This window comes from Parambassis ranga, chromosome 5, assembly GCF_900634625.1.
Source record: "Parambassis ranga chromosome 5, fParRan2.1, whole genome shotgun sequence".
NCBI classification, from domain to species: domain Eukaryota; kingdom Metazoa; phylum Chordata; class Actinopteri; family Ambassidae; genus Parambassis; species Parambassis ranga.
The window spans coordinates 26,044,837-26,070,919 of record NC_041026.1 but is presented as its reverse complement, the minus strand read 5'-3'; the positions used below and the strand labels follow the sequence as shown (position 1 = coordinate 26,070,919).

Here is a 26,083-nt window from a genome sequence, read left to right as displayed (position 1 = left end):
TGTGGCTCACGTAAACTTAACACACACTCCCCTGACACACACACACACAATTGTTCATTTCAAAAAACATGTTTATTAGACAACTCTTGTAACCACCCATCCTTATTTCAGTCCATCAGCTGTAACATACATTGCAAGTTGCAAGATCAAACAGCAGCTTGAAGAGATATTTTGTTATGTTATTATTTACAGTATTTAACATTTATCTAAGTATTCAAGCATAATACTGCAGGTGGTTCTTTGATAGATCTGATGATCTCATGAGTAAGGCTTCATCTTAACATCTGCATGGTTCTGATGTGTGGCACAGAACTCAACTGGATAAAGGCACACACACAGACACATATATATATACATATGTTGGTAAAGCAGACACTTACCAAAGCAAGTCCTACAGTCCTGTAATACTAAAACCTCAAATAAAACACCTTATGATAGGAGTGACCAGACTTTTTAAATCTTATATTACAGTCCATAACCCACTCCACAGAGTCAAGTCTCTGAGGAATGGCCTCATCGCCACAGAGGCACGAGCATTTATTTGTGGGTTAAATATATTTTTCCTTTGTTCAGCTCATAGCTTTCATTAATGTTGACTGAACAGCCTGATGAGGGAGATAGAGGTTGTGTAATGCAGGCTACTGTACCTGCTAAAATACAACACAGGACCGATGCTCACCTCTCAGTCCCACTCTCACTCACCCCGGACATATTAGTGTATCCACACGCCCACTTCGGGTCTGGTCATCTGGTCACCCTACTTTACGAGTACAATTGCACAATGAACAAACCTGTAAAGTTAGCTTAAAGTAGCTACCCAAGCTAACCCTCCCGATTTAACACTTTCTAAATAATGAATGCAGTACCTTCAGTGGTCAACACCACTACTCAAAAGCATAACTGACACAAATAGCAGACCTGTAGAGATTCCAGTTGTACTTTTGTGGGGTTTATTTTGATATTTATCATGAAATAAGGCACTCGCTGCTGTCTTTCCCATAGAAGGAAACAGCTCTATGGCTCAGATGCCAACTTGTTGAGCTGTCATGGAGACACATAAACAAACTCTAGCGTCAGCTACAGTGTATATATTGTTTTTTACCCCCTTAGATATGAAGATCAAGAATCCATCTGACCAGCTTGGGGAAATGGATCACCATGTTTCACATACTTCACACCAAGCACAGACTTCATATTTCCGCTCAGGGGGAGATTCACCAAAAGTCTTTCTTCCCTACCAAACCATTCCCGGGCAGATTCCTCGCAAGTTAGCGATAGAGAGGTATGTTGCAACTCTTTATCTGATGCAGTGTGGCTTAATGCATGACATTTGCATGAATGTTTACTGTAGGAGTAGATTCAGTCATCATATAGAGCACACATTTAAGGATTGCTCTCTTTTTTTCAACGTGTGTTTGTTCCTGTACTCATCTATTCTTCACCAGACTTCGAAGGGAATACTCAAAGTTAAATGTTGAGCAGCTCCTGGCAGAAAAAGGCATAAACTCTGATCTCCTAATGCCAAGACATAATAGTGATGACCCAGGAGCTGCACCAAACATTTCAGACTTGTCACCATTCCTTATGCTGGAGGTGAGTCTGTTATTGCTGAAATAGTTACCAGCCTATATTTTGGTGTTTTCAGCATCATGGCACGCTTATTTTCCCTGTGTTTATTATTAGATATTTGACAATGAGGATTTTGACTGCTGGACCCCAGAGGGCTGGCTTGCCTTAGGGATTGAAGGATCACCTGGAAAACCTATTCCTGGAAAAGCTCTGCTGCCTACAGTTGATGAGAATCCTTCTGGTAAAATGTCTAAATATTAAGTGTTATGTGGTGTTTTTTTTTCCTAGCCATTAATCGTGGCTTTTTTTTGTTGGTCATCTTTTTCAGATGACCAACAAAGCCCCTCCCTGGAGTACTGCTGGCATTTAGTTGGGGTTCTTAACTATAGTAAGGAGAAATCTCAGTACCTAGTGCAGAAGGTTCACCAAAACAGCACAGGTGATAAAGAGAACCAAAAACAGTTAATCTTCTGTTGTTTAGGTTTTTGTGTCATATTTCCTTTCTGCTGTCTGTCCCTTCTGTTACACAGGAACACACTATTTGCAAGAAGGCAGGAAGTACTGGGTCCCGAGGATCAGACTGTTATTCCTTGCCGAAGACCCACGTGTTTTTGTTGAGCGGGTCCAGTTTGCTTTTAACTACAGAGCAGAAACTGAGGCTCTGATAATCTACAACTTACATGTGGACTGCATGCCCACATGCGAGGGGACACCATCTCTTAACACAAACAGTTTCCAAAATATAGAAAAACTCAGTATATCAGCTGCTGGCCCTACGTAAGTAATGTCAAGTCTTATTTCTGCTTCTGTTTTCTTCTTTTTCAGCATAATCTGACAGGGAAATTAAAGGGAGTGCTATGTGTGCAGGTTAGAGACATGTTTGGGGAACTTGCTGAAGGAGGTTAAACTGGAATATGACCGCGTTATAAACCGCATGATCCTTGACAAAGTGGTGAAGAGTGACCCTGAAACCTTTCCACATATCATCGTGCCAGAGAAGAACCCTGAGCGTGTCCCAGAAAAAGGTAGAAATGTTACTTCTGTATACACTGAACATTTATATTGACTTTCAGTCTAAGCAGTGGCTTATTTCTTTTTTTACAGGGTGTGTTGAAATTCCTTACTCTACCTATAAGGAGAACAGAGCTGCATATATCTTCAGATCCATGCTAACAAAGCCAGAGGTGATCCGTGCAATATCAGAAGTATCGTCTGAGTGCAGCAAAGTAGCAGCCATGAGCCTGTTCAACACTGACTCATTGAAACCGCTACAACTGAAAGAATTTGAAGTCCTCCAGACTCAAATTCACACACAGGTGCTGTTGCATTCGGCAGATACTGTTTTCTTTATTCTTTGTTAATAATTGTAATTTCCATCATTTGATTATTTCATAGTTTCTGTGACAAGGATTTCATGCCTAGTTAAACTCAACGTGCTCACCCGAAAAGAAAATTAAAAGTATAATGTAACAAAATCAAGAATAAAATTAAATTAGAGGGGGACGAGATATAACTCTTAGTTGTTACCTGGGAATAGCCAAAGAGACATTATTTTTGCATTGTATATGATTTTAAAAGTCAGTCAAATCTTTTCCTTCTTCTACAGATGAACCTGTTTCTCAGGGATAAATGGATCACCATGGTTAGCCGCAGCATCCGTTCCAACCTGGAGACTGTTGGCAAGGGCGCGTACTACATAAACGAGTCTTGCTGGGACATTTACAAGTTATCCAAACTGTACAAACTGATGTCTGTCGTCCGCTATAAACTGAGTGACTCGCTGCGCTACCTTGTTATGAATTCACTGCTCAGCCTGACTGAGTGGTTGCTGGGTGCTTGCCACAGTCTACTCACATGTCCTCGGGACCTGGTTTGGGGGGACAATCTCATAACTAGCCCCTACATGTAAGCTTGAAACCACTTGCCTAAATTTCCTTATGGATTTGTTTTATACAGTCAGTAACATTCCTCTGTTGTTCACATGTAGGCCAAAGAGGTCTCCTCTGTTCCTGGTGGAGTTGGTTCTTGACCAGACGGGAGTTCATTACAGCACTCCTCCTGAGGAATTTGAGACAACTGTTGGTGACCTGTTTGATAAGAGCATTCAAGCCACATATCATATACCAGAGCCTGATGAGGTACCATAAAACCTTCAGTTGTTAAGAGTTACACAGCTATAAATCAAATATAAAATAAAAAGCTTCTCTTCGGAAAATACTCCTGCATCCACAGATGGTGGTAACAAGTAACAATAATTGCTTTACTCTTATTTATAGTTTGTGATGAGGAAGTTGTTTATCGGTGATAATCCATGGCTCGAGTCAGTGAAATTGTGGGAACCAGAAGTAACTGAGCTAAGAGAGAAGGTCCGCCATGCTCTGATGCAAGCAGCCATACCACTCAGAGCGTATGCTGTGGAATATGAGAAATACTTGGAGCTACGCAACTTGGACATAGAAACCTTTCTCAAGTACGTTTGCATTTTAAAATATGTTCAGAATGTTTATTATTGCATGAAAGCAAGTTGTCTTCTAAATGATTTTTTTTGTTATTTGGTTGCCAGATCCTATAATGAAGAACAGAACTCCCAAGAATTTAAGAAAGAGGTGCTAAAGCATCACAAAGAAAGGGAAAACATTGAACACTCCTTGCCATCTTCCATTGTAATCGGTCCATTTTATGTCCAAGTGGAGGCTGCCCGTCAGTCTCTCATTAAAAAGAAAAAGGCTTTGGCTGATAGGCTGCTGGACAAGCTTGCTCTGAAGCTACGGAAGGAAATTGAAAATGTAAGTAAATCAGTATTTCAACTATAAATGGCATGCCATTGACACACTGCACTGTAAGTGTTTATTTGTGCATTTAGGCATGTGAAGAGTATGACATGATAAAAAGAAAGCTACTTGAGAAACCCAGTTGCATTGAGGACGTGACTGAGAAGAGGGACTGGATGAAACAAATCCCACAGCAGCTGGAGGCTTACAAGGTAAAGACTAAAGAGAATAATGGAATTTGGTTATTGATTTTTATTGTTGTTGTTTTACATTTTATAGAAACATTACTGTCTGCTTCATAACTTACTCAAATCTGCCATTCAGGAGGTCATTGGTAAGACCCTCTTAGACTATGAGATACTAGAAGAATTCCACCACTGTCTTTCAGATGAGGACCTAAATATATAGTGAGTGACTGTCTTTTATGATTTGATTTATTGGTTTTGATTTGTATTGTGTAACATGATGAAGTGAACTTTGAAATTAGACACCCTGTCACTTATCTGTGCAGTTGGACAGCTATTTGGTGGCCTCAAAGGATAATCAACCAAATGAAAGCAGTTGCCTCAGAGAACACAGACCATGTGGAACACTTCCAGAAAATCCAGCTTGCTGAACAGAACAATTTTGAGAAGCAACTGGAATCTCTACAGGTCTGATGAATCAACTAGATCAACCTTTGTTCAGTGTCTGTTAACACTCTCATTCATCCAGGTCATGTTATTTATAATAGTTTAAAGTCAACTGGACTCATAGCATATGGTTTTACACCCCCATTATGTAGAACAGCTTTCATATAACATTTTGATATCTTCAAGAGCAATCATTTGCCTTTATTTTTAGTATGTTGATACTGTTTGTCCTTAAATACCACAACTGTGTTTATAGATGGTTGTTGCTGGGTTTGCCAGCCATGCAGACATTGATCGTGCCCATGAGATGGCCAATGAGGCCAGGCGTACGAGCAAGCAGCTTCAGGAGTGTCAGTCATTAGCCCAAAAATACAACTCCAGAGAACGTCTGTTTGGTGCGGATGTCACAAACGTAAGTCAAAGAATGTCCATCAGACAGGATTTTTATGTTGTTTAGTAATTTCAGAAGATAATTATGTTTAAAAACATACATATGTCCTTTTTTTGTGTAACAGTATGATCATGTGCAAAAGCTGGTAAAGGAATTTCAGCCATTTAAAGACCTGTGGATCACCACCTCTGAATGGCTGCGATGGAATGAAAGTTGGCTCACAGACCCTCTGTCTTACATTGACCCTGAGCAGCTTGAGCGCAATGTCAATGAGGCCTATAAAATAATGAACAACTGTGTGAAACAGTTTAAGGATATTCCTAGTAGGTGGCACAGCTGTTACCTTTCAAACTTGGCAACGTGATTGTTAATGTGAGTTGACTTGTTATTTTGTGTACTCTCTGTCTTATACAACACTAGGCTGCCAGTTGCTTGCAAATGTACTCTGCGGCAGGATTGAGGACTTCCAAGTGCACATCCCTCTAATTCAAGGCCTCAGAAACCCGGGAATGAAAAGCCGCCACTGGGAGATGCTCTCAGAACGCATTCAAATAAATGTCATGCCAAAGGCCAACTTGACCTTCTCCCGCTGCCTGGATCTTGGTCTACAGAACTATGTAGATGACATAGCCTGTGTGGCTGAAGTGGCTGGAAAAGAGTACAACCTTGAACAGGTACCTTTAAACAAAGTGAGAGATAAAGTCACAGCTGTTCTCTGCTCTACTGAATAACATGTTGGAAAACCAAGATTTTGTTAAGAGCTGTTACTAATTGATGACGATGCATTTCTGCGTTCACCATACCATAGCCTCCAGATAGTATGGCTGACTGGATGAAACATGAATAGAGTGAAGTGCAAATAATTGCTTCTACTATTGTGTATGTACAGAGTGACCATATTAAATCATATGGTCAGGTTTGGCCAAATTCGACTGACATTCAGATTTCCTACAGGAAACTCGGAAACTCCAAATTATCATATCTTTACTTGAACTGTTGATGGTTTCAATTTTCTCACACCTAGGCCCTGGAAAAAATGGAACAAGAGTGGTCGACAGTGATGTTTGAAGTGTTGCCCCACAAGGAGACAGGAACCTACATTTTGAAGAGTCCAGATGAAGCATCTCAATTGCTGGATGACCACATTGTCATGATACAGAGCATGTCTTTCTCACCTTTTAAAAAAGCCTTCGAGGGTCCCATCAAAACCTGGGACCACAAACTCAGAATAACTCGAGTACTGCCATACAATCATACTCACCTGACTCTTAAGGTCCTGTGTCCTATTGTATTGTCTTGTGCTGAGCTGCTATCCTCTGCTTGTGCATACAGGATGTGCTGGAGGAGTGGCTGGTGTGCCAGCGTTCTTGGCTGTACTTGGAGCCCATCTTTAGCTCTGATGATATCAATGAGCAGCTGCCTGTGGAAGGAAAGCGATACCAGCAAATGAATGATACATGGAGGATAATCATGAAAAATGCCTTTAATAATCCAAAAGTGAGAGCCTTCAAATTATGTCACATTTTTAGGACAGTTATTTAGAGCTTAGTGTACTATCTTAGAGCTACATCATAATGATGCATTATGTGGTTGCTTTAGACTATTTGTGTGTATGTTTTTATGGTTTTTTCTAGGTGATTGAGCTGTGTCCTGTTGCCCGTCTACTTGACCAACTGAAACTCTGCAATACACTTTTGGAACAGGTGCAGAAGGGTCTCGGGGAATACTTGGAAACCAAACGAGGTGCTTTTCCCAGGTGAGTGGCAGTGAAAAGGTACTTTCAAATTATGATGGTGCTAATAATATATCCTCTTTTAATGGAACATAAAGCTCACTGTAAGATGTTTTCCACATGAAACTCCATTGATGATGATGAAAATGATACGCAGACACAAGTCAAACAAAGACTTTTATAGATTTTATAATGCACTACACAGTAAATATTTGTTTGTAGGTTTTACTTCCTGTCGGATGATGAGCTCCTGGAGATTCTGTCTCAGACCAAAGATCCCACTGCTGTTCAACCACATCTTCGCAAATGTTTTGAGAACATTGCACAGGTTTGCTTCGTCTCCTTGTTTCTTTATTTACTTTTTTTTGCATTCTAGGAAATTTAACATGACTAAAACATCTGTGCATTCTCAGCTTCAGTTTCAGTCAGACCTACAGATTACACACATGTACTCTGGAGAAGGAGAGGAGGTCAAGTTGTTTTTACCAGTGTGGCCTACTGGGAATGTGGAGGACTGGCTAAGGGAAGTAGAGAAGTCCATGAAAAGTACTTTGAGGGATAACATTGACTGCTCGCTAAAAGTTTACCCTGAGGTCAGTAGAACTTTTTAATGTTTTCTGCTTGCATTTAAGACCTCAGCATCACTAACCATTTGTATGCCACCTCTTGACCCTCAGCAACCTCGTACAGAGTGGGTGTTATCGTGGCCTGGTCAAGTGGTGATAGCTGGCTGTCAGGTCTTCTGGACTGCTGAGGTGTCTGAGGCTTTGGATCAGGGAGACTTAGCAGACCGCTTTTATCCCCAGCTACAGAAGCAGGTCCTGACTTTGTATTAGAATTGCCAATGCACAAACAATATAAAACATATACACATTTTATTATTTATTTACCCCACAGTATACTCTATACTGACTCTGTAACATTTTGTTTATGTAGCTGGGTGATTTGGTGCAGCTGGTGAGAGGACAACTGTCTAAGATGCAGCGAGCTGTCCTGTCTGCTCTAATAGTTATAGAGGTTCATGCTAAGGATGTAGTGGCCAAACTGGTGGAGCAGAGGGTCTCAAGCACCAGTGACTTTGAGTGGATCAGCCAGCTTAGGTTACCTATTTTGTTTTATATTTACTTTCCTGACCTATTTCCTACTATTTCTTTGAGATGTTATGAGTGCAGAAGGTTTAACTGATCTCTTTTTGTAGATATTACTGGGCAAAAGATGACTTGTATGTCCGTGCAGTGAATGCCGAATTCTTGTATGGATATGAGTATCTTGGTAACTCTGGTCGTCTTGTCATCACCCCACTTACTGACAGGTACATGTTTAGGTCTTAACTTTAATTTTGTGTGAACACTTTAAGCACACTAATTTCTGGCTCTTTCAGATGCTACCTGACTCTGACAGGAGCTCTACATCTGAAGTTTGGGGGTGCACCTGCAGGTCCAGCAGGGACAGGAAAGACAGAAACCACCAAAGATCTTGGAAAGGCTCTAGCCATTCAGACAGTGGTATTTAACTGTTCTGATCAGCTGGATTTTATTGCGATGGGCAAGTTTCTTAAAGGACTGGCAAGGTAGGAGGCTGTCAGCTTTGCTTTTTATCACAACAGATGACATCATTCTTGTGATATTCATGTCCTGTCCTCCTCCGTTTTGCAGCTCAGGAGCCTGGGCTTGCTTTGATGAGTTTAATCGAATCGATGTGGAGGTGCTGTCTGTGGTGGCACAACAGATCACCACTATACAGAAGGCCCAGCAGCAGAGGGTAAGAAGCTGCTACACTGGAATTATTTTTCCTGGTGCCTGTTGTACGTTTTGTATTCCTGAATTGTAATAAAGAATCTCACATGATTGCAATATAATAAAATACAAAATATTTGACACACGTGTCCAATATTGATGTTTGAAATATGTTTCTTATAATCTTTGTGTGCTGCTGTGATTTCAGGTTGAGCGGTTTGTGTTTGAGGGGGCAGAGATCCCTCTTGTCCCTTCTTGCGCTGTATTCATCACCATGAATCCTGGTTACGCTGGCCGCACAGAGCTGCCAGACAATCTCAAGGTTTGTAATACATTTAAAATGACTGAATACATACCACAGAGCCTTAAGAAATAGGTTTCAACAATTGTGATTATATCTTTTTCCAGGCCTTGTTTCGCCCCGTGGCCATGATGGTCCCTAACTATGCTTTGATAGCTGAGATCTCCTTATATTCATTTGGATTTAGTGATGCCAAAACCCTCTCCAAGAAGATCACAACAACTTTCAAGCTGTCCTCTGAGCAACTTAGCTCTCAAGTAAGAAGTCAGAGATGGTTTATGGCTTTTTGAAAAGTAAACTCATAGGAATGTTTGTAATATAATGTATTGTATGTTTCATATATGTTGGCAAAAAAGAAGTAATAAGATGACAAATATCTGTATGTACATATAACTAAGATAAAGTTGTGCTGACCTTCTCTTCGTTTATCTTAAAGGATCATTACGATTTTGGTATGAGAGCTGTGAAGACTGTAATCTCAGCTGCTGGAAATCTGAAGAGAGAAAATCCCAGCATGAATGAGGTAACATGTACTTTGTGTCTGAGCTGAAGTAGTTAAGAGAAGCCATGTCAAGCCCATTTAATGATTTTTTTTGTCATCCTTAAGGAGTTGATCTGTCTTCGCGCCATTCAAGATGTCAATGTACCAAAGTTTCTACAGGACGACCTGAAGCTGTTCAGTGGCATTGTGTCTGACCTCTTTCCTAAGATAAAACAGGAACCAATCAATTATGGCATCCTGGAAGAGTCTATGCGTAATGTCTGTGCTGCAAAGAACCTCAAAGATGTGGATGGTTTGTGTTTCTGAAAGTTTCAGATATATAAGTCACTTTCTTTGTTTTCACAGTAATTACATAAAAGTATTGTGTTAATTGCAGGGTATATTCATAAGTGCATTCAGCTGTATGAGACCACTGTGGTAAGACATGGCCTGATGTTGGTGGGACCTTCTGGATCAGGCAAAACTAAAGTAAGTCATTAACTGTCCATAACACTGTAGTGATTGTTTTGTCCTTTATGTAAGTAGTACAGTATTCATATAAATACTGTGTGTTTACAGTGTTATGAGATACTAAGCTCAGCAATAACAGCTCTGAAGGGCCAGCCCTCTGTGAGTGGTGATGTATATGAGGCTGTTCAGACATATGTCCTCAACCCAAAATCTATCACCATGGGACAGCTGTACGGGGAGTATGACCTGCTCACACATGAGTGGTAAGAAAAGATTCTTAATACACAAACCAAAGAACAAATAAAATCTATACATCTAAACCTTATCTCTGCGTTTGCCCTTGTAGGACAGACGGTATCCTGTCATCTCTTATTCGCGGAGGGGCAGTGTCTATGGACAAAGAGAAAAAGTGGTACATGTTTGACGGGCCAGTGGATGCTGTGTGGATCGAAAACATGAACACTGTGCTGGATGACAACAAAAAGCTATGTCTCAGTTCTGGGGAAATCATGAAGCTCACAGATGTAAGATGAATGTTGAGTTTTTCAAAATTTGATAATCAGTTTAGTTTTGTTGTGCTTTATGATGTAATGTGCTTTCCTTCTGCAGGTGATGACCATGATGTTTGAGGTGCAGGACTTGGCAGTGGCTTCTCCAGCCACAGTGTCACGCTGTGGTATGGTCTACTTGGAGCCCAGTATTCTGGGCCTCTTCTCTTTCACAGAGTGTTGGCTAAGGCAGGTTCCTGCAGCCCTGAAACCATATACAGAGCAGCTGAACTCCCTGTTTGCCAGGTTCTTGCAGGTAGGACAGAACACAGCATCACTGATTCCAGAAGGCAGTCTATTTTACAAGAGCAGCTAATGATAGTATAACTTTCTGTTTTTTTTTCTGTATTTTTATTTAGGACTCCATTACATTTGTCCGCACAAAAGTAAAGGAAGTCATCTCATCTTTAGACAGCAATCTTACCTGCAGTCTGCTTAAACTGATGGACTGCTTTTTCACTCCCTTCGATGTTAAAGAGGTTTGTGCAAAACTTCTCTAAGGCATAATATCTAGAAAGTAATCTATACTGTAGTACTGATGCACCACTGTACTGCAAACAAATATACGTTTAAGCTGTATGCATGTAAGTAAAAAGATAAAGATACTTGTACTGCATGTTCATTGCATCCGCCTTGCCAATTCTTCCTTGTCTATTAGGGTGGGATGGCACCATCTCAAAAGAAAGTAGAGCGTCTGAAGGAGCTGATCGAGCCCTGGTTCTTTTTCTCTCTGGTGTGGAGTGTGGGAGCCACAGGAGATGCTGCCAGCTGCCAGCTCTTCAGTGCTTGGCTCAAAAGAAGGATGGCAGAAGAAAAGGTCACCATCACCACCACATTATTTCAAATGTAATTTGTATTGATTTCAGATATGTAGGTAACTTCAATTTACCTTTCAGGTTGCGTTATGTTTTCCAAAGGAGGCCTTGGTGTATGACTACCGGCTTGATGATGCAGGAATTAGTAACCTGGAGGATGACAATGAAGACGAGAACAGAAAAGTAAACAGATCACACTGAAACATATAAATAATACAATAACTGTAGCATAGACTATGTACTATGTACAATACTTTTTACTATTCATTATTCATGTTTTTGCCTGAATTATAGGTGCAGTGGGTTAGCTGGATGAAATATGCAAACAGTGTTGTGATCACCCCAGAGACAAATTATTCTGACATTATTGTTCCAACTGCTGACACAATAAGAATGTCTTTCCTTATGGATATGCTTCTGACCAATAAGAAACCTGTGAGTACTTAGCATTTTATTCCATAGTTCATTTTTCTTCAGGTACTGCTTCATATTTGAAACATTGGCGCCATGACTATATGTGTGTTCCAGGTGCTGTGTATTGGGCCAACTGGCACGGGAAAGACCCTGACCATGTCAGACAAGCTGCTGAAGGACATGCCTGATGAATACATCACACACTTTCTCATGTTCTCTGCCTGCACCTCAGCCAACCAGACTCAAGATTACATTGACAGCAAACTGGACAAGAGGTAAATACAAAACTCAATCAAATATGCTCTGTCTGTAATGCAACAATGTGTAAAATCCATGTACCTGTGTGTCAGGCGGAAAGGAGTGTTTGGACCTCCAATAGGAAAGCACTTCATCTTTTTTATTGATGACTTAAACATGCCCATGCTGGAAACCTATGGTGCTCAGCCTCCTATTGAGCTACTGAGGCAGTGGATGGACCATAGAGGCTGGTATGACAGGAAGCAGATAGGTGAGAGCATTCAAAACATTTCATTTATCTTATACAGTCCTTAAAATGTATGTTTAGTTACAGTAGTTTTTATGATATTCATTTTTCCATAGGCACTTTTAGGCACATTGTGGATATCAATTTTGCTTGCGCCATGGGACCGCCAGGTGGGGGGCGAAACCCCATCACCCAGCGCTTCACCCGCCACTTCAACTTCCTCTCTTTCACTGAAATGGACGATGCCAGCAAGAAAACAATTTTTTCTACCATTCTTGGGAGTTGGATGGGTGAGTAAGAACTGCCAATGTTGTCCACATTTTAGTGGTAGTGGTAGCTAATATCTCTATTAGCTCAAGAAAAAGTCTTTAACTTAATGTTTGTTCTCTTTTAGATGGAAATATGAGTAAAAAGGAAACAGGCAGTAAGTCATGGACACAGAAATTACTCGTAGAACACTAAAAGGGACATTATTATTATTTCATTTACAGCTCATATGTGTGCAATGTTTTATATTCTTACACTGCAACATTTGATTTCTATCCTTTTTCTTTCCCATCAGGACCCGTGGAAGCAATCCAGCCACTGAAAGAGTCACTCGTAGATGCCACAATCCGAGTCTATTCTACCATCACCTCCCAGCTCCTCCCAACTCCAGCCAAGTCCCATTATACCTTTAACCTTAGAGACCTGTCCAAGGTTTTCCAGGGCATCCTCATGGCTGAGGCTGGCATGATAGAGGTATTGCAATTTAATTTTTTTATTTATGTAGAAAGAAATATGAATTAAAAAAGTTTGTAAGTATTGGTTAGTTTATGTTTATGTAAAACTAAGAATCTGCTTCTGCATTGTTGTTTTTAGGATAAATTACAGCTACTGAGACTGTGGTACCATGAAAGCTGCCGGGTGTTCCAGGACCGCCTGGTATCTGCTGAGGATAGAGAGTGGTTCAACATGCTCCTGAAGGACCGCATTCAGGAGTTCAACTGCTGCTTTGAAGAAGTTGTGCCATGTTATCCTGTTTTGTTTGGAGATTTCATGGATCCTGGAAGTGACAACACTAAAGTCTACACTTTCATAGAAGACAAGGAAAAGGTAAACGGTGCCAACTAGTCTTTATGTAGAGTAAGGCATGTTATTGCCTTTTATTATTCTGTCACTACGTCTGTCTAATAAGCATAAATGTCTACTTTTTGTGTTTTGTGTAAATTGAACTATACCTTTATTATGTTGTTTAGTTAGTAAAAGTGATGGAGGAGTACATGGAAGATTACAATAAGAACAACACAGCAAAGATGAAGCTGGTGCTCTTTATGGATGCCATTCAACATGTCTGCCGGATCAGCCGTATACTGCGCCAGCCTCTGGGGAATGCCCTGCTACTAGGAGTGGGGGGGAGTGGACGTCAGTCACTCACTAAGTTGGCCTCACATATGTGAGATTTTCAGCTTTCTTACAACGATCATGTCAAATAGATGTCAAGTTGCTGAGCATGTCCCCAGTCACAATGTTTTTGTCCATACTCAGGTCCAAATATGAGTGTTTCCAGATTGAGCTGTCTAAGAACTATGGTCAAGCTGAGTGGAGGGAAGATATTAAAAACATCATGCTCAAGGCTGGCCTACAGAACCAGCAACTCACCTTCCTCTTCGTTGACACACAGGTATAACAACTGTTATGGATGTGCCACATTTTAATGTTGGGCAATCATTTTTTTGTTATGTCAGTCAAAAAAAAAGCCTAAGCAAAAGTGTGTATCTCTGTTTTTACTGTTAAATATCTCTCACTGCAGATTAAGAGTGAATCATTCCTGGAGGATATCAACAACATTTTAAACAGTGGTGATGTCCCCAACCTGTATGCAACAGATGAGCAGGAGCGTATCTTCAATGGCATGAAACCAGTAGTGCAAGACCTGGGTCAGCAGCCAACTAAAGCCAATCTGATGGCTGCCTACATCAAAAGAGTCCGCAGCAACATTCACACTGTGCTTTGCATGAGGTTAGTAACAGCATATTTGAAATATTCCTCTATGTCTGGTATGTTTTTAACCCCACTTTCTTATTCTTTCCTGTTCCCCTGCTCATATTTTTTGATAATTCCTCCACAGTCCTATTGGTGAGGTGTTTCGAGCACGACTCAGGCAGTTTCCCTCACTGGTGACATGTTGTACCATTGACTGGTTCAGTGACTGGCCAGAGCAGGCACTGCAGGCTGTAGCCTCATCGTTTCTGAATGAGCTGGCAGAGCTAAATGCCAATGCTACTGCCATGAAGGGACTGGTGAGGATATTGTGGATATTGTGTGGTTGTGTGTGTGTGTGTGTGTGTGTGTTAAAAGCTAGCGCATGATCCTCATGGATGAACAACTCTATAAAATGTGTATATCTTCATTTCACACAGGACAACCACTTGCTGTCATCTGGAAAGTACAAGAAACAACATAATACATTTTAAAATAACTTTCTAACGTTTATTTTTCTCCAGACATCAATGTGTGTAAGGATTCACCAGATGGTAGCCAGGAAGAGTGAACAGTACCTTGCTCAGCTTTCTCGCCACAACTATATCACACCCAAGAGCTACCTGGAACTGCTCAAAATCTTCTCAGATCTCATCGGACACAAGAAGCTAGAGCTATGCGGTGCTCGTCAGCGCATGAAGACTGGTCTGGACAAGGTAAGACATTGTATAATAACAATGAATCAATGTATATTTATGTACATACACTACTTTTTATTAGCAATGTGAGCTGGATCTATGCTATGTGGTGTATTATAGCTTCTAAGCACATCCGAAGATGTGAGTAAGATGCAGCAGGACCTGGAAATAATGAGACCTGAATTGGAGCAGGCTACTCGTGACACTGAAGTTGCTATGGAGACTATTAAAGTAAGGAAATGATAATGTAAGAAATGGACATGTGTGGACTCTAAAGTCACTGACAATTAATGCATGCCTTGCGCTTTTTGTTTTCTTAGCAAAAGCCATCATTTTTGTCTCTATGCCGTATGTATGTATGCATCTACTCTATCTTTTAAACATTGTGTGTTTATAGAAAGATACAGCGGTCGCAGAAGAGACTCGTAATTCAGTGCAAGCAGAGGAAGCCAATGCTGCAGAGAAAGCCAGTTTTGCTGGAGCCATCGCAGCAGATGCCCAGAAAGACTTAGACGAGGCTCTGCCAGCCCTGGATGCTGCCCTTGACAGCCTTAAGTCGCTCAACAAGAATGATGTCACTGAGGTTAAGGATTGTGTTGATGATTGGTCAAGATATTATTCAACTATAACTAAAATGCTGTTTTATTTATAAATGATAATTTCCTAAGTTTAATCTGTATACTTTCTCCATAGGTGCGAGCCATGCAGCGACCTCCACATGGAGTGAAGCTGGTGATTGAGGCAGTGTGCATTATGAAAGGCATCCAACCCAATAAGGTAGCTGGAGAGAAGCCAGGTACCAAGGTTGATGACTACTGGGAGCCTGGAAAGGGTCTACTAAAAGACCCAGGCAAGTTTCTGGAGAGCCTCTTCAAGTATGATAAGGTAAAGCATATGCAGCATCTATCAGTGTGTAGCATAAAGTGTATAATCTGCTTTTGCTGTGCTTACTGTTGATTTGGTCTTGTATTGTGAGGTTTATGGAGGTCAACTTTTTCTTCCGCCTCTATTGCAGGACAACATCCCAGATAGTGTAATCCTTTTAGTCCAGCCATACATAGATAATAAAGAATTCCAGCCAGAGTCCATCGCCAAGGTTTCCAAAGCCTGCACCTCGATTTGCCAGTGGGTTCGAGCCATGCATATATATCACTTTGTGGCAAAGGCTGTGATACCTAAACGGGTAAAAAATCTAAAATACATACTTGAGCCATCATCCCATTTACCCAGCCGTACCTGAGTATTCTTTAATTAATCATTAAAATGTACATTTTCATCCAGAAAGCACTCCAGGAGGCTCAGAAGGACTTAGAAGAAACCCAGCGCATTCTGGATGATGCCAAAGAAAAGCTGGCAGCTGTGGAGGGGGGTATTGCTATTTTGCAGGCCCAGTATAAGGACAGTTTGGCTAAGAAGGAAGATCTGGACAGCAAGTATCAACTGTGTGAGGCTCGCCTTGTCCGAGCAGACAAGGTCAGAAAAAGCAATGAAATTTGATAAGGATTCAGGAACACTACACACAGTAGCAGAGAAAAAGAAAATACACAGATACTGTATATAGTGGTACACTGTTTACTAGGGGTGGGACGGTTCAGGAAAAAAATCCGAACCGTTTGGTACACGTGTTTCGGTTCGGGGCGCGTGTTTTGTTCGGTTCTGGACGTGCGCATCAAGTAATACAGGAAGGCGTTTTTACCACAACATAGAGACGTGTGTTGGCAACTTGGCGTCTCTCTCGCTACATTTCGCGGCTTTCCAAACTTTTTTTAATCTAAAGCAAAGTAGTGACTCTCTCTGGTGACGTTTGAAAACTGTCCTCGACAAGTAGCGGCCGTGATCTCCTCCCCCGCATCAACGCACTCACAGCCGATCAGTCTCACTGTAGCTTCACGCAGCAGGTTCAGCTGCAGGCAGAGCAGAGAGACCCACAGCACTCTGCGTCCAATCGTGCGCAAAGCTGCCGCTGGTCCCGTCAAATAGGATATTTCAATGGCAAAAAATAAAAATAAAACCACGGACATCAGCACCGTTAGCTTAACCAAGCGTAGTCATAGAGTTCAGTCTATTCAACTAGCATGTCGTTCTCTGTTCGACGGTGGGAGTATGTGTGTGTGCGTGCATGTGTCTGTGCATGTGTGTACACGCATCGTGCCTCTGTGCGCAGATAGCAGCGGTGAATTGTAAACGCACAACCACACAGACAGAAACGTCATGCTGCCGTGCAACTAAGATAAATAACATGAGCTATTCAGTTTGGTTAATAAAAGAACATGGTGTAGACCTGTTCTATAGGAAAGGTTATCTTAAATGGCTTCTGTTGTTATCTGGTGCTATATAGAAATGAAAAATAAATGAAATTGACTTAACCTGGTATAATGATAGGGGAAACACTGAACTGATTCTTAAATATGGTAAATGTTGGATAATTAGGATATATATTTTATGCTCATTAGGTATTTCCAGAGTGTTAAAAGTAGAAAAAACCTCAACAATGTGAACCGAACTGAACCGAAAACCATGACCTCAGAACCGTGATACGAACTGTGGATTTAGTGAACCGTTCCACCCCTACTGTTTACAGTGAAGTACATTCTATAAACCTAAACCAGTTTGTTTAAATGTAATGTATGTGTAAAATGTTAACAAGGTTAGTACTGCTCGAAAACATAAAAGGAACACTAAAATTACACCTCCTAGATCTTAATGAATGAAACATTCCAGTAGAATACGTTGACAAAATAACATAAAAATGATCAAGGTAAATCAAAATGATTAACCCATGGAGGTCTGGATTTGGAACCATACTCAAAATAAAAGTGGAAAATCACATTACAGGCTGATCCAACTTGAGTAGAAATTGTCAATGTCAAAATGAGGCTCAGTAGTGTGTGTGACCTCCACGTGCCCTTAGGACCTCCCTACAACGCCCTGGCATCTCATCCTGGTACCTAATGGCAGTCTGTTCCATTTGCACAACAGCAGCTTAAATTGATTCACAGTCAGTGTTGCTTCCTAACTGGACAGGCTGATTTCACCGAAGCGTGATTGACTTGGAGTTACATTGTGTTCCTTAAGTGTACCCTTTATTGTTTTGAGCAGTGTATATCGTGGACATACAGATTATGTTTAATGAACAACTCTACTCTAGATACTCTATACAACAACTTTATACAAGTCTTATACAATTATTTAATTTTAGTGTATTTAATTAATTTTTTCATCATGATGATCTGCAGCTTATAGGTGGGCTGGCAGATGAAAAAGTGCGTTGGAAGGAAACAGTCCAAAGTTTGGATTACATGGTCAATAACATAGCAGGTGATGTGCTTCTATCTGCTGGATACATAGCATACCTGGGACCCTTCACTGTAAGTTTGTTGTACCTTAGTGTGTGCATATTTAAAATGTTTCTCTACAGTATATGTGCATATTTCAATGAATGCCTTTGTCTCTGTCCATGTGCCTGCATACTTGAATATATTTGTGATGGTCACAGCAGCATTTATTTGTATTTTATTTCAGGGAGAGTACAGGGCAGCCATGGCAGATGAGTGGCTTCACTGTTTCAAAGAGCTGAGTGTTCCACACACTAATCAGCCCACCCTCATCAACACCTTTGGAGATCCTGTCAAAATCCGCTCCTGGCAGGTTAGAGGCTCATCATTGCTGACCTTCAGGGCGAAAGACAGATTTCATTTGGGCTTACTATTTCTGTCCTAGAACTTTTTATTCGACAGACTTGTTTTTTTATGATTTTAACACTTTGTCTTATTTCTTTTACATTTCTGTCTGCTTAGATCACAGGTTTGCCCAAGGATACTCTGTCAGTGGAGAATGGAGTAATTGCTCAGTACTCTCTGCGCTGGCCACTGTTCATAGATCCTCAGGGACAGGCTAACACATGGATCAAAAATATGGTGAGGACATGTGTGGACTTGTGTCCTGATCTTGCAATAACTGGGTTTCAATGAGACATAAAGATCTAGTCATATGAAGACTTTAATGTCGGTTTAATGTACTGTTATATTCTTTGTACTGCCAATAACGGATATATTGTTAACACACATATGACCGCTTGTCCATAATCTATCTTCTGTTGGCACTCAGGAGCAGGACAATGGATTGGAGGTTATGAAACTCAGTGACCGGGACTTTCTCCGCAGACTTCAGAATGCCATTTGCTTCGGTCAGCCTGCCCTCTTGGAGAATGTAGGAGAGGAGCTAGATCCATCTTTAGAACCTGTCTTGTTGCAACAGGTATTTACACATGCACCCACAAAACCATTAAATGAGATTGTTATCCAAACATCTGCCACATAACGTGTTTTACATTTATTTATGGCTTATAGACCTTTAAGCATCAAGGCAACACAGTTCTGAAGCTAGGTGATTCCACCATTCCCTACCATGAAGACTTCCGGATGTACATCACCACCAAGTTGCCCAACCCACACTATTCTCCTGAGCTTTTTACTAATGTTACTGTCCTTAATTTTACCCTGTCTCCCAGGTAACCACATTTCAATTAAATAATATTCATAATAATAACATGGATGCCTTAGTTGTAATGTATTTTCCATGTTTGTATGTTTTATTCAGTGGTCTAGAAGACCAGCTGTTGGGCCAGGTCGTGGCTGAGGAGTGTCCATACCTGGAACAAGAAAAGAACAATCTCATCATCAGCAATGCCAAGATGAAACAAGAGCTAAAAGAAATAGAGGATGAGATTCTGTCGCGCCTCAGTTCCACAGAGGGAAACCCTGTAGACGATGAGGAGCTCATTCAAGTGCTGGAGGCTTCAAAGATCAAAGCCGCAGAGATCAAGGTCAGACAGCAATATCATCAATCTTGGAAACTCCCACAAAAACCTCTATTGTGATACGTTATTTAATGTTCTGGCTTTATTGGCAGGCTAAAGTGACAGTAGCAGAGAAGACAGAGAAGGACATTGATGCTACACGTCTGCTGTATGTGCCGGTAGCTGTGCGCACACAGATCCTCTTCTTCTGTGTGTCAGACCTGTCTAACATTGATCCAATGTACCAGTACTCACTGGAGTGGTTCCTTAGAATCTTCATGACTGGTATTGCCAAATCAAAGAGGGCAGGTAGAAAACAAGAATATATATACTAAATTATGAGAATGTATACTGCTTATGTGTGTGTCCAAACCAGATGCACATGTTTTTCATACGGATTTTATCTTGGCATGTTTCACACAGACACGGTGGATGAGAGAGTCATCAATATCAACGAATATTTCACCTTCAGTTTGTACAGCAATGTATGCCGCAGCCTGTTTGAGAAACACAAACTCATGTTTGCCTTTCTGCTGTGTGCACGCATCATGATGAATGAGAACAAAATCGACATGGTGAGAAATAAGAGAGATGAATTTTTTCCTCTTCTTCTGGAAGTTGATCTAATGGAGATACAGTTGATGAACCTATTTTGTCTACCTGTTGCAGGCTGAATGGCGCTACCTACTGTCTGGAGGAATGGCTGTGCAAGGTCTAACTAACCCTGCAGTGAGTTGGCTGTCAAAACGTGCCTGGCAGGACATTTTAGGTCTCAGCACTCTGGACATCTTCAGCAAACTGGCAGAGAGCTTCAGTGAACATCTGCAGGGCTTCAAGAGAATTTTTGACAGCAACCAGCCTCACAGGCATGACAAGAAATGATTCACTATGTTAACACATGCACACTTCTTTCCATCACACTTTGCAGAAGGTGTCAGTATCAAACAGGCAGTGTTTATGTGTGTTTGTGTAAAGGGAGCCCCTCCCAGGAGAGTGGGACACCAAGCTGGACTCATTCCAGAAGCTGCTTGTCCTGCGCTGTCTGAGGGCCGACTGCCTCATTCAAGGCCTGCAAGACTTTGTCTCAGCTCAGCTAGGGCAGCGCTTCATAGAGCCTCAGGTATTGGCGGGTTTGAAGTTATACTTATATTCATGACGGTAGTATTAATTTCTATGTATATTATACTTATTGTTTTTGTCCATGTGGTATATTGCAGAAGCATTTATGGCTTGTTTCTCTCCATCTTTGTACAGACATCAGACCTGTCTGTGGTCTTTAAAGAGTCTTCCCCCTCCACTCCCCTTATCTTTGTCCTGTCCCCTGGCACTGACCCTGCTGCGGACCTCTACAAATTTGCAGATGTTATGCAGTTCTCCAAGAAAATGAGTGCCATCTCTCTGGGCCAGGGCCAGGTCAGAGCTGGGGGTGTCTGGGAATAATCACTCCCTCTTTCTTTTCACAGTCGCTGACCCAGGAGAAAAGCTGCTGTTGAACTTTTTCTCGTTGAACTGGGCCAATTTCATTTGTCTTGCTAAGAATGAACACCTGGTTAATTGTTTTTTTCTATTTCTGTCTAAATGCCAGGACAATGTACCATATACTGGAACAGATGTTAGTTTCCAGTGGCCATAAATGAGCTTAACAAAAACAAACATAAACCTCTTCATCAGATTTTAAGATGAATACTGACTTGTTGTCCACAAACCTTAAATCTTTCAGGCAACATTCTCCTAGTAACGCACTTCCTGTGACTGTTCAATAGGTATTACTTGCAATAATGGGAGTTAGAGTCCTGCCTATATATTACCCTGTCTACATTGAACTGAGGGCATTAGGACCATTTGGAAAGACTGGACGGTGTGCTCTTGTTGTCTTCACATCTACCTTGTGTGTTTGTATGTGCTTCAGGGGCCCTTGGCTGAGAGTATGATGCGTGATGCCATGGAAAAAGGTCAGTGGGTCTTTTTCCAAAACTGTCACCTGGCACCCAGCTGGATGCCTTCACTAGAGAGACTCATTGAAAACATCAGTCCTGCAAAGGTTAGACTATATGGATCTACGAAGAGCCCATCTATATGCAAATGCAATGAAAATACTGGAGTTGATTTATACTATAACTGTCTATGATGACCACTTGTTGCTCCTCCACAGGTGCACAAAGACTTCCGTCTGTGGCTCACAAGTCTTCCCAGCAGCCAGTTCCCAGTGTTGATTCTCCAAAATGGTTCCAAGATGACTATTGAGCCTCCTAGGGGCATCAAGGCTAATCTACAGAAAACCTACCTGAGGCTCACCAATGACTTTATTTCCTCTTCCACTAAGGTCTCCATCTCCCTCAGTAACCTTGACACCCTGCACCATATACCTTTACTTTATTATGACTTACCTTCAATTAAAAGATGTGCATCTGTGGAGTAATTGTGCTTTGAGAACATTATGTAGTATCTAACAGGTTGTTCTGGTTTTCCACCTCAGGTAGCACATTTCAAGTCCTTGCTCCTGTCCCTTTGTCTGTTTCATGGAATTGCTTTGGAGCGAAGAAAGTTTGGACCTCTGGGTTTCAACATTCCCTATGAGTTCACTGATGGTGACTTAAACATCTGCATCAGCCAACTCAAAATGTTCCTGGACGAGTACCAGGACACACCATACAAGGTGGTGTAACAAAAGCTTCTGACTGTGTTTAACTTCCTGTTTGCTCCATATCCATTTTTTTTACAATTAAGAAATTCTTCTTAGCACTTTGGAGTTTCAATTTACAAGCTGTATTTGCATGTGTGTTTGTGTTATTATATTTACCAGGCTGTTTCCTCTTTTTGTCCTCTACCTGTTCAGGTTTTAACATACACCGCAGGGGAAATTAATTATGGTGGCCGTGTGACCGATGACTGGGACAGACGATGTCTGCTCAGTGTGCTGGAGGACTTCTATTGTCCTGCTGTCCTTATTGATGATCATGTCTACTCTCCATCTGGAGTTTACCGACAGATAGACACAAATCTGGATGTCCAGGTTAGATAAACACAAAAGCATTTAAATAATTGTGTCCATCATTCTCCTTATACAAAACTGTGTATGCTTGGTTAGGAATCAACACATTATTCACTCCTTATTATATATCAGTTGTAATGGTAAAGCTGTAATTGGTGCACTGCAAACACAAACATAATGGCATATGTTGTTAAAAATCCCAAACCACTGCACAACTGACTCAGACAGGGTAAAAAAATGCTAAAACACAAGAATAAAATCTAATCTAGTAATTGCAACTGTGACACAACTTGGACTTTCCTTTGGGCGAGTTTATCTCACAAATTCAAAATAACAAATGTGTTTTCTTTGTTTTTGCTGCCATTTATGAAGAGACTGTAAGTAGATGTACAGGTGCTAATGTGTACAGTTTCTGGGAATGTTTAAAAGCTTATCAAAATCTGCTTCATATTATGAGCTGCTGACTTCCTGTTGTGATGGCAATTCTAACACTAGGGTTATTTGGCCTACATTCACGGTTTGCCCATCAACGATACACCTGAGATATTTGGTCTCCATGACAACGCCAACATCAGCTTTGCCCAGAATGAGACCTTTGCCCTTTTGGAAGCTGTGGTTCGTCTGCAGCCTCGAGCAGCATCTACTAAGGGTAAAAGTCTGGAGGAGGTACAGATATAGTTTTTGTTGTTATTAGTATTAATTTCATCATATTGTTGTTTGTGTACTAATCAAAAGCAGTTTTATAAATGCAGGTGTTTGTGATCTTCCTCCCCCTGTACTGTAGATAGTGGAGGAGATAGCAGGGGATATCACTGAAAAGATCCCCAAGCCTTACAATGTTGAAGAGGTGACTGAGAAGTATCCAGTCCTCTATGAGGAGTCCATGAACACAGTGCTCATCCAGGAGGCCATCAGGTAACACTATGCTGCACTATAAATCACGCTACTTAAATGAACTGCTCATATAACATGTCACTCTAATACCACATATATGCATAGAATAGAATATACTTTATTAATCCCTTTGGGAAGGTCCCTCAGGGTAATTCGGGTACCAGCAGCAATACAACACCGACAGTAAGAGCAAGATTAAATAGAATAAAATAGAATAGAAAGAGTAATTATGTACATACATGCATGTGCCATCAGCTGGAATGACCTCCTTCCATACACATGCAGAAAACTACACTGCCCTGGAGCTTTATTCTTTTGGAGAGAAAACAGAAACTGCTGTTTGTTGTCCTCACAGCATTTTGACAATATTATATTGATTTTATTCAGTCAAGTCCAGTAGCAGAGTAGATCTGTCATTCTATCCAGAATACTGTTAGCAAGATTATTTCATTCTCTAGTAAAATAATAATTAAACATGGAGCTAGTAATGTTGAAATTGAAGCTCTCAACAGTCACAACTGTTAACCATAATGATGCAGCCTTGTAGTCATGCTGTAATGACAGTTGTTTTTTAATTTGGAAGTGTGTGAGCAAGTGTAGTTTGTCCAGAGTGAGTTTGGAAGCCAGAATGAATGATCTTGTTTTTACTATTTTACGTTACATTGCAGCCACAGTTACAACATTTTAAATGTATTCTACACATTTATCCTCCTCATCTGTACATTTTTGGAATCTGTCTCTAAAAAGGTACATGAATGTGTATAATCAGAGTTATCAGCGCTTTATCATTTGTCTTTCAGATATAATAAGTTGCTGATGGTCATCTCTAGGAGCCTCAGTGACATTGTGAAGGCTCTGAAAGGTTTAATAGTGATGTCATCAGAACTGGAGCTTATGGCCCGTAGCCTGTTCAACAACATGGTGCCTGATATGTGGAAAGCCAAGGCAAGACCCACAAATTCTGTTCAGCACTTCACAACAGCTGAAACAGCAGATGTTTGATATGTCATTTTTATAACACAAAAGCTTTTGGTGAAATTTCCGTGCTGTTGTAATTGTAACTTTTAAGAAAACACAGAAAACAATGTTTTTGACCTGTTCTGCACTCTCTCTCTCTCTCTCTCTCTCTGTCTCTAGGCCTACCCATCTCTGAAGCCCCTGGGCTCCTGGGTGTCAGACCTGCTTCAGAGGATCAAGTTCCTGAACAGATGGATCTCTGATGGCATTCCACCTGTTTTCTGGATTAGCGGCTTCTTTTTCCCGCAGGCTTTCCTCACTGGAACCCTCCAGAATTATGCACGCCGCACTGGCATCTCTATTGACACCATTGGATTTGACTTTGAGGTCAGAAAATGAGCTGTGTGTCATGTTCCTGCCTCCTTCAGAACATGTTTATTTCGATTTAAAGGATTGATTTGTGCCAGAATGAATATAAACATACACATTCACAGCTGCTTTGGGACAGTAGATGATTTGATTATGTGATTTGCACGGCAAATTTGTACGGCAGTCTTCGTTCTCCTCTTTAATGCTGCCTTCTCGCTCAGGTAATGGTGAAGTCAGTGGCAGAGATAACAGAAATGCCGACCGCAGGCTGCTACATCCATGGTCTATTCCTGGAGGGGGCTCGCTGGGATAGCAACACAGGTCAGCTCACAGAGTCCAGGCCCAAGGAGCTTTACACAAAAATGGCCGTCATCTGGCTGATCCCTAAAACCAACCGAAAACCGCCAGCCACAGGGGTCTACGTCTGCCCAATCTACAAGACGCTCACCCGAGCTGGTCAGTACAGACAGTGTTCTAAAGTTTCAAGTTTCAATAATTTAGTGTTTGTCCAGTGTGCTTTTCTGCTATGAAAAGTTTGTGAAACTGTTGGTTTGTCTCTGACCTTTCACTCAGTGTTATGATCAGTGGTGTTGGGGTGTGCTCTCATGTGTTTTGTGCATCTCCTTTTAGTGGTTTTATTACTTACCCAAAATAGACTCCAGTTAGAGTCATGTTTCATGAAGCGTCTGAAAGTGCAGCTCTGTATTTTCCACCCACAGCACCAAGCCAACACCTTGTGCTGTGCACGTCAGGGACACTTAACTCAGTGCAGAGATGAAAAAACACAAACAATTTAAAATCTTTATGTGACTGAACCCACTCTCTGTGTGTTTTTGTAGGGACTCTGTCTACTACTGGGCATTCTACCAACTTTGTGATTGCAGTGGAGCTGCCTACAGATCGCAGTGAGAGATACTGGATCAAACAGGGAGTGGCCCTCATCTGTGCACTGGACTACTAGGCACATATACACTGGTTTACATGCACACAAGGTCCTCAGTGATAATCAATCACTGTAGTTCTATAGTGCAATAAACGTTGTGTCAAAATCCATATACTTATCATACT

At 41.1% G+C, this 26,083-nt stretch overlaps 1 protein-coding gene across 1 annotated transcript; it reads left to right on the top strand.

Moving 5' to 3' along the window:
* Positions 1-1,112: 1,112 nt before the first annotated feature.
* On the top strand, positions 1,113-26,077 carry dnah1 (dynein, axonemal, heavy chain 1). The gene is made up of 75 exons (XM_028405208.1): positions 1,113-1,282; positions 1,446-1,593; positions 1,684-1,810; positions 1,898-2,050; positions 2,100-2,346; positions 2,437-2,594; positions 2,674-2,885; positions 3,176-3,474; positions 3,557-3,707; positions 3,846-4,039; positions 4,133-4,355; positions 4,433-4,552; positions 4,665-4,747; positions 4,852-4,993; positions 5,229-5,384; positions 5,488-5,686; positions 5,784-6,037; positions 6,388-6,600; positions 6,696-6,860; positions 6,998-7,119; positions 7,318-7,423; positions 7,509-7,688; positions 7,773-7,913; positions 8,032-8,195; positions 8,294-8,407; positions 8,477-8,665; positions 8,751-8,856; positions 9,040-9,153; positions 9,240-9,389; positions 9,569-9,655; positions 9,740-9,926; positions 10,011-10,102; positions 10,193-10,347; positions 10,431-10,608; positions 10,694-10,888; positions 10,992-11,111; positions 11,291-11,449; positions 11,529-11,630; positions 11,742-11,882; positions 11,976-12,136; positions 12,212-12,369; positions 12,462-12,635; positions 12,908-13,086; positions 13,207-13,440; positions 13,584-13,780; positions 13,873-14,008; positions 14,138-14,346; positions 14,456-14,627; positions 14,832-15,023; positions 15,126-15,236; positions 15,403-15,588; positions 15,699-15,890; positions 16,021-16,188; positions 16,287-16,478; positions 18,242-18,373; positions 18,528-18,653; positions 18,803-18,922; positions 19,113-19,262; positions 19,355-19,515; positions 19,605-19,830; positions 19,917-20,112; positions 20,227-20,378; positions 20,473-20,669; positions 20,779-20,923; positions 21,058-21,216; positions 21,713-21,844; positions 21,956-22,126; positions 22,280-22,459; positions 22,640-22,816; positions 23,291-23,461; positions 23,580-23,710; positions 24,490-24,634; positions 24,827-25,033; positions 25,237-25,471; positions 25,855-26,077. The coding sequence occupies exons 1-75, from the start codon at positions 1,113-1,115 to the stop codon at positions 25,974-25,976; spliced, it is 12,312 nt and encodes a 4,103-aa protein (XP_028261009.1). The 3' UTR covers positions 25,977-26,077.
* The last annotated feature ends 6 nt before the right edge of the window (positions 26,078-26,083 follow it).

Excerpts from the sequence above, each read along its gene's own strand:
- dnah1 (XM_028405208.1), top strand. The coding sequence starts at position 1,113 with ATGAAGATCAAGAATCCATCTGACCAGCTTGGGGAAATGGATCACCAT. Across the intron at positions 13,441-13,583 it reads TCATAGAAGACAAGGAAAAG|TTAGTAAAAGTGATGGAGGA; the intron begins GTAAACGGTGCC and ends TATGTTGTTTAG. Across the intron at positions 20,670-20,778 it reads GACAGCAACCAGCCTCACAG|GGAGCCCCTCCCAGGAGAGT; the intron begins GCATGACAAGAA and ends GTTTGTGTAAAG.